Genomic DNA, 8243 nt, shown 5'->3' on the forward strand with positions numbered 1-8243 from the left:
TTATATAACATTTAAAAATAACTAGATAATTCACACACACACACACACACACACATAAACCCTTCTCAAAACTTTATAATAAAGCCTCAAACCGCCAAGCTGAAAGAAAAGCATTTATCTAATGAAAGAAATAAAAGATTAATAGTTGTGAAATTTTTGAAATATTAAAGTTCAATATCTTCTTTTAAGTCCTCATAACATATTTACTTTAGATATGGATGAAGTTGTTTAAGCTTAACTTTTCTTGACAAACCAACTCTGATTGGTCGACTGCATGTCTTAAGAGGTAGTACTCTTGAAATTCCATGTGAAAAATTATTACCTAAAAATATAAGACAATAAAAAGTATTTAAGGGATAAAAATTACTCATAGTTTCTAAGATTAAAAAATGTTTGCTAAATTTTAATCATACTAGCAACATTTACTGAGTCACTGAGCTAAGTTCTTTAAATGAGGTAAGTTACGTAGTCCTATCTCCATTTTTAAAATGTGGAATCCTTGGCACAAAAGGTAAGTAACTTGGCCAATATAAAATACAAACTAAATAAAATCATCATGCAAAGTCAAGCAGTCTGACTTAACAAAACTCTACAGATTTTTAAAACTTTTTGATTTTAGAGAGAGAGAGAGAGAGAGAGAGAGAGAGAAACATCAATTTGTTGTTTCACTTATTTATGCACTCATTGGTTGATTCGTGTATGTGCCCTAACCAGGGATGGAACCCGCAAAGTTGGTGATGCTCTAACCAACTGAGCTACCTGGCCAGGGCCTATATAAATTTTAAAGTTAACTTGATATAGTGGCTTTAAACACCATGCTATTTTTTTTATTAGAAGTTAAACAACTATGCTATATTGTTAATGATTATATTTGGCTTCTAATAGAGATTATTATCAATAATAAAGTGCAAACGTCATTTTCAAAACAGCTCACAACATTTCATGAAGATATATCTGTTATTAAATCAGTTAACTAGACAAATAGGATCAACTATTCCTGATAATAAAATACAAATCTTATTTAATTTTCAGAGTGCTTTGTTTTTCTTTTTTTTTTATCCGCACCCGAGGACATTTTTGCATTCATCTTCAGATAGAGCGAGAGGGAGAGAGGAAGGAATAGAGAGAGAGAAACATCGATGTGAGAGAGACACATCAACTGGCTGCCACCCACACAACCCCAACCAGGGCAGGGACAAACTGCAACTGAGGTACATGCCTTTAGCAGGAACCAAAGCCGGGTCTCTCTGGACCACGGGCTAACTCTCTAACCACTGAGCAAAACTGGCCAGGGCTAAGAGTGCTTTATTTTTAAAAATAAACAGTAGGGTACATAATATTTAAAGCTAAAAATGTATCAAACTTTCATCAAGCTTTAATGAATTAGTATGACCTTAATATAAAAGCACATTATAATAAAAATAGTATAATCAACATAACTTTAAATCTGATAAAAGGTAAACAGCATAATTTCTACTAAGTTTAACCAAACAGAATATGTGTGTATCTATGTAATAATGAAATAAAATGCCAAATTTAACTATATGTAAATAGGAAGGAAACAACATAATATAGCTATAGATCAGTTTGTGACACTTTATTCAACATTAAAATCATAGTTACTTATAAAAAAATAAGAAAACAGCGCTGGCTGGTTTGGCTCAGCGGTTAGAGCGTCAGCCTGCAGTCCAGAGAGACCGGGGTTCAGTTCCCACTAGGGGCATGTACCTCGGTTGCAGTTTGTCCCCGGCCCTGGTTGGTCGTGCGGGTGGCAGCCACTCGAAGTGTCCCTTTCATGTCGATGTTCCTCTCTCTCTCTCTCTCTCCCTCCCACTCTATCTAAACAAAAAAACTGGAAAAATGTCTAGTGAGGATTAAAAAAAAATAAGAAAACATTTATTGCTCAATTATTTTTATATTTTAAACAAAAAGAGAATGTCCAAACAAACCAAAATAATTGAATTGTCTGATACACTAGATTTGATTATAAATTAATTAATATCAGCAATTTATGCTAAGTGTACTTCTTCATTAAGAGATCATTATTTCAGAACAAAGCCATAATTCATCTTTTTTGTTACTTTTCCAAAGTATAACTTTCCTCTTTCATATTCTAATATGACATATATTTCTGATAATTTTGCAATGGGGGGGAAATCACTAAACCAATTTGTATCAACAGCAATCCTTTTGCAAAGCATATGCTCTTAAACAATTATTAAGCTGTGGTTGTGAGGCTGTGCTTTTTTGTCACCTTGGATTTTCTACCTTTTTTAAATACATTATGACCCCTTTTATTATTGTTATGCACTGGATTAATGCATTGCTTTGTATCATTTAACAACTCTAAATATTCAAGGATGCTATCAGAAATTGTTCATTTTAAAAATCAGTGTTTAAATTTAAAGTTTTTAATCTATTAGTCATCTTTTAGAAATAATGCTAACTCAATTGTTTTCTAAATCCTTGCAACTCAAAGTGTAGTCCACAGACTAGCAGCATCTGCATTTGCTAGGAGATTGTTAGGAATCAGAATCATAGGGCCATCCCCACAACAGAGTCAGAACTGTTTAACAAGATACCCAGGTCATTTGTTTATAATTCAAAGGTAGGTGAAAATAGATGCTGAATGCTATATAAAGCACCTGGCACACTGGCTGGCTGGCATATAACACATGCTCAATTCCAAAACATGTGCCTTCTCCACAGAAAGAGGAGAGAGACACAAAGAGTGACAGGATGTAACTGGAGACATAAGTGGTAGAAACTTTAATTGGAGGGCATCATGATTACAAGTGGGTGAGTATCAAAAACATTTCAGCACAGTCAGGAGTTTCCCAATGCCTTTAAAACCACTCTGCATAGACAGGTCTTATCCCCACTTCCTAGTGTCTCTCAACTATTCCTTTACAGTGGATTTTTAACAAGACTCAGGAAGAGTAAGTATCCCAAAATAGGATAATCTTTGAAAGTAAATCCAAGACAACTATCATAAAACAATCTTAAATAATTCTGGCTGGTCTCATACATTATTTTTCATATTTTATAATAACAAGGCACTTTTCCTTATGAAGGCACAATACAGTATTACAATATATATTTTCCCCAAATGTAACATTTATTTTATAATTTGTGCACATAATTAAATCTTCCTCATATACCCATTTCATTATCACAATTATAATCCTGACAAGTACGAGTGCATGTTCTCTAATCTTCCTCCATTCTGTCTCAAAACTAACCCAAGTTCTTCCTTTCTTTGTCATAAACGAAGTAACTCCTGTCCTTCCCAGGCTAATTCTGCCACTCTGCTTTTAGTCTCGTCAAGTATCGTTCCCTCAATCATTCCCTTTATTCAGGGGACAAGAGACTACCTGTGGGCTTTTGATCTTCCAGAACTTAGATTAATTTTTAAGGTTACTTTATCGTAAACTAAGAGAAAAGAAAAAGATGCATTACTGAAGTCACTGAATAAAGGTACCAGACTCAGCATTCTACTGATGAAAAGTAAGGAAAATGTTTCGAGAAGTGATGAATGACTGAAGGTGTTTGGGTAAATATATTTTACTTATATCATTATTCTTTCTACATCTGGTCTTGTTGTGTAATATCAGCAGTTTCTAACCAAATGGAATTTTAATCATTCAGAAAACAATACCCTAATGTCATTCCTACCTCTGTCTCATTCCATTGCACTGTTACATGTTAGAATAGAGAGATGTTAGACTTGCTGTGTTTTATTGATATTGCAGACCTCTTAGGCAAATGATGAGGTTAGTTCTTTAACCTGTCATTAGTTTTATGTGTTTAATAGTAATCAAAATTTTAAATTCCATAGTCATAAATCATGTTAATATACCTAAATGATACAAAAATTTTAATTACTAAGTAAAATGTCTACATAAACTTAAAGCATAGAGAATTATTGGTAATAATTATATAACCGGGAGTAATCTCCTCAATGGAAATCCAACTTAAATAAACGCCTTTTTTTGTGTACTATACATGCATAACACCTGTCTTGTTACATAGTTATTGCAATGCATCCCTGTAAATATTTAAACAGTTTTGAAGAGCACAATTCCCAATAATATTCTAAATCTAATGTTCTAAAATGGCATTTTAATTTTTAGCCAATTTTTAACTATTAGAATTTGTTTCAGTAAATCATTAATGTGTACAAAAGTCCTAAATCTTTGTATTTATTTTCTAACAACGTAAGTATATTTTCCTCATACTAAAAATACAACAATGCAATAATCACCTTAGAAGGTATTCTAGAAAATAACCAAAAATCTTACCTCTTTTTATTAAATAATTAATTTTTTCTTCCTTAAATTCATCAGAGAAAAAAGCAGGTCTTTGGGGTATAGGTTTCTCATAATCTGAAAATAAAGATCAATATATTATAGCAAAAAGTAACTTTTATATAAAATGTCAGTACTACAAAATTACTTCTTCAAAAATATTCCTCCCATTGGCTTCTAATATTTAGATAAATGAAGCAGAATGCTTAAAGCTCCTTTTAAAATTTTTATCACTTATCTTCAACTACAGTATATTATTTAATATTTGGACAGTTCTTGATAGAAAATAAAGTGCATCAATAAACATTACTTACACTCTCTCTCCTTTTGGCCAAAATTATATATTTGGCCAACACAGAAAAAAAAGCACCAATTTTTTTTCTATCATAAAAAACATTTTAAAACTAATTATATACCTTCCTCAGAAGTAGAACAGAGTAAGTCTTCCTCTGGTATTCTTAAACAGGAATAGTCGTTAGGAACTTCCTGTTCTCTATTTCTGGGTATTGTTTCCCATTTAAATAAATGTTGATGTCTTTTATTCCTATTAGAACCTGCTATAGTATCACAGAGCAAAGAAGAGGCACACATTTTGTTGACTGTACCCATTTTCAAATCTTTTTTTATCTTCGTTTTTACCTCCTCGACATCATTATTTTCTCCAAAGTAATTTTCTTGCGCATTGTTTGTTTCCACGGTGCTTAGAATTTCATTTTCCTTACTGATTTCATGAAACATATGAAGTTCTTCAAGTACTAAATCAAATTTACTCTTCATCTCAAAATCTTTGGCTATTGTCATAGCTTCTGTTGATAAACACTTGGCAGTTAAATCCTGAAAACATTCATTGTTCCCTACACTCAGATCACTTTCAAAATGATGTTTAATACATTCTGTAGAGTCATTCTTTGGATAAAAATGCTTTGAATTAGCTAACTCACGTTCTTGCATAATACTCTCATATTCATTTCTGTCAGCTAGATTATTTTGATTAGTATATTTAGTTTCTTCTACATTTACTTTCTTACTCATTAAGGAAACTAGTTGCACAGAAAACATGTCATCCATTGAACAAAAACTATTTTTCTCTTTCTTTGCAATCTTAATATCTTTATGAACTTGGCAACTGTATGTTAAACTTTGTGCTGTGACTTTTTCTTCCTCCTTCAAAATTAAGTCATGTTTTTTTGCTTCAATTTCACTTCTTTGCAAGCTCCCAACATTTTGCACCTGAGTTATAATCATGGGATTGGTTTGTTCAGTGTGTTTTGTGTAGCGGGTTATTGGTATAGCTTGTTGCCTAACATTGAAGAAATTCTCCAAAATGAACTTAAAATTAAAGCTACTAGTCTTGTTATGCTGCCGTTTTCTTTCAGTATCTAACTTTCTGTTGTGCATATTTATTTCAGAAAATTTTTCATTAATATAAACATGGGTTTTCTGTATGAATTGAGGAAGAGATTTAACATGTATTTTCACTGTATTCATACTATAGTGAGCCCGATTTTTCACATTCATGACTTGTTTAGAAGTTTTACTCTTGTAACTAATTTCTTTTGTCAAAGAAATTTCATCTATGTCATCAAAGCCCATTAAATCCATATTTTTAGTTGTCATACTGAAGGAATTGATGGGATTTTTCTTAAACTCTTCAAAAACTTGTTCAGTTTTAAATAGCTTTTTCTTCTCTAACAAAGATTTCATATGATCTCCTAATGGTATTGAAAAAGTTAAAGTCCTTCCTAGATATACAATACAAGTTTTCACTATAATATTTTTTGGATAATTCAAACACATTATCCATTTGAAAATGCATCCCTCTTCATATTTAGAATCATTTTCAGTTCCGGTTAAACAGTCAAAGTTATTGAGCAAAGAAGCTATGTTGGCTTTCAATATGATATTTAGAGGTTTTGAAGCACTGGTTTGTAAATATATGCTTAAAATGTTATTCCTCTTATTGACATTTATATTCCTAATTATTAGATTTTGAACATCAGTTTGCTTTAGACACTTCAGCATTTCATGCCAGGCTAAAATACTATTATCATCTTCATTTGCTGAAATACTTTTATGGAAATAAAACCTTTCTGTAATGAAATTCTCAAAAATATTGCTTAAATTAAAGTCTTTTTCTGAAGTATAATATTTCACCTGTAGCATATTATTGTTGTCTCCTTTACCACTGAGCCAAAAAAAATTTATTAAAGCTTTTTGTCTACCCAGTGCTCCTATCATGAGAAGCTTTGACTGTTTTTCACGTGTATTCATGGCTTTGGTATTACAATAATTGTCTGTGCTTAAAAGAGCTATTTCTGCTGATTGCAGCAAATTCCATTTTCCTCCAGTTTTTTTCATGTTTCCACATTTCGTTTGGTAATTATGCAGAATCCAGCTGTTTTCCCTATTTTCTCTCAAAATATGTCCAATATTATAGTTCTTGCTTTGACATTTTTCTGATCTGGTAGATATGTAACTGTTCAGGCATGTTTCTGCTTCTTTCCAATTTGCATTTTGTAGGTTTATGGTAAAATTCTTATCAGGATCTCTTACATTAGATTTGATACTGTGGTTATAGTGGGGTAAACTGATCAAGTTTTTTTCCCCCACACAAATACTTTGGTTGCTGACTGACTGGTCCTTACTTTCATAACATTCAGAAAACATATTTTCTGCATCCACAAACTTTTTATCATCCAGGAACTTATGCTTAACATTCAGTCTATTTTGGGACCCGTAAATGTTTGTGAAATCTGTAACATATGTCTCATTTTTGTCATTCCTTTTCTTTGCTCTTTCCTTTAAATAGACAGGGGCCAGTTTGCACTTTAAATCAGCTGGAAACTCGGGGTTATGTATTGTGCTGCTATCTCTAGAAAAGCTGGGTTCGGCCATTTTCATGCCGGGCTGGTTTTGAGATTTTGATATTTTTAGCATAGATGCTGAAATATTATTTTCTTGCTTATTTGATGGTGTAACACTGTCAATTTTACATCTGTTCTTAATTTCAGGACATGTTGGTTTCGTTTCCTGGTAAAAGGTAACGTCCAACAATAGATTTTCTGTCTGTTTTCTGTGACTATTGTCTTTCTGACTGTTGTCTCTCCCTTGGACTAAGTACTGTTGTCCATGCTCGTTTTTAAGTCCCTGCATGTCGTGTGTGGAGGGGCTGGGCCGAAGCTGACCAGCCTCAGCTTGGGCTCTGTCCCAGTGGGGCACACCGAAACCCTCCTTGTCGTGGGGTCCTGGTTCAGAGAACCTTCTGGAAGCCCTCCAACCAGAATCAACACTTTGCGAGGGGGGAGACTGCAAACAACCATTCATCTCGAATTTGCTATTCTGGCATTCCGGCTTTCTCGTCTGCTTCCCCCCGGCTGACTTCTCCACACGCGAGCCTGTGGAGTTCTCGAAAACCACGTCAGCTGAAGCAAGCAGCGCCCTGAAGGGTCTGGGCGGCAGCGCCCACTCTTTCTCCACCTCAGACAAGCGAGGCACCAAAGGCAGCCTCCACGCCGCCTCAGAGGCACCACCAGGCTCCTCGAGACGAGGCCGCTTTCTGCTGGGGGCTTGGGAATCAGGGTCTTCAGGAGTCTGTGAGGGGGGCGCTGGCTCCCCGAGCTCAGCAAGCCCCGGCATGAGGCGCGCGAGCGACATGGCAGCGAACTGCAGGGATCTGTCGGAAGAGCCTGCCATGCGCGCCTTTTAAGCGGCGAGAAGAGGCTCCGCCTCATCCCACGGCCGCCCCGGCCACGCCCCCGACCCGCTCCACAAGGCCGGATTTCAGCCTCATCTTTACAGCCGGCCCCGCCCCGAACACGCCCCTCCACCGCCCCGCCCAAGCCCCGCCCCTCCCAGGCCACGCCCACCGGACGCCCCAGCACCCAGAGCCTGCGGCCGTTACGTTGCCGAATTTCAGCGCCTCTTGCTAAAGCAGGA

At 35.2% G+C, this 8243-nt stretch overlaps 1 protein-coding gene across 1 annotated transcript; it reads right to left on the bottom strand.

The window, feature by feature from the left end:
* Nucleotides 1-203: 203 nt before the first annotated feature.
* Nucleotides 204-7961, bottom strand: RAD51AP2 (RAD51 associated protein 2). The gene is made up of 3 exons (XM_036262268.1): nucleotides 4724-7961; nucleotides 4302-4385; nucleotides 204-322 (listed from the first exon to the last, which is right to left on the bottom strand). The coding sequence occupies exons 1-3, from the start codon at nucleotides 7959-7961 to the stop codon at nucleotides 204-206; spliced, it is 3441 nt and encodes a 1146-aa protein (XP_036118161.1).
* Between the last annotated feature and the right edge of the window lie 282 nt (nucleotides 7962-8243).

Source organism: Molossus molossus, unplaced genomic scaffold, assembly GCF_014108415.1.
Source record: "Molossus molossus isolate mMolMol1 unplaced genomic scaffold, mMolMol1.p scaffold_m16_p_15, whole genome shotgun sequence".
NCBI classification, from domain to species: domain Eukaryota; kingdom Metazoa; phylum Chordata; class Mammalia; order Chiroptera; family Molossidae; genus Molossus; species Molossus molossus.

Excerpts from the sequence above, each read along its gene's own strand:
- RAD51AP2 (XM_036262268.1), bottom strand. The coding sequence starts at position 7,961 with ATGTCGCTCGCGCGCCTCATGCCGGGGCTTGCTGAGCTCGGGGAGCCA. Across the intron at positions 4,386-4,723 it reads CTGTTCTACTTCTGAGGAAG|ATTATGAGAAACCTATACCC; the intron begins GTATATAATTAG and ends CTTTATTTTCAG. Across the intron at positions 323-4,301 it reads TAATTATTTAATAAAAAGAG|GTAATAATTTTTCACATGGA; the intron begins GTAAGATTTTTG and ends TTATATTTTTAG.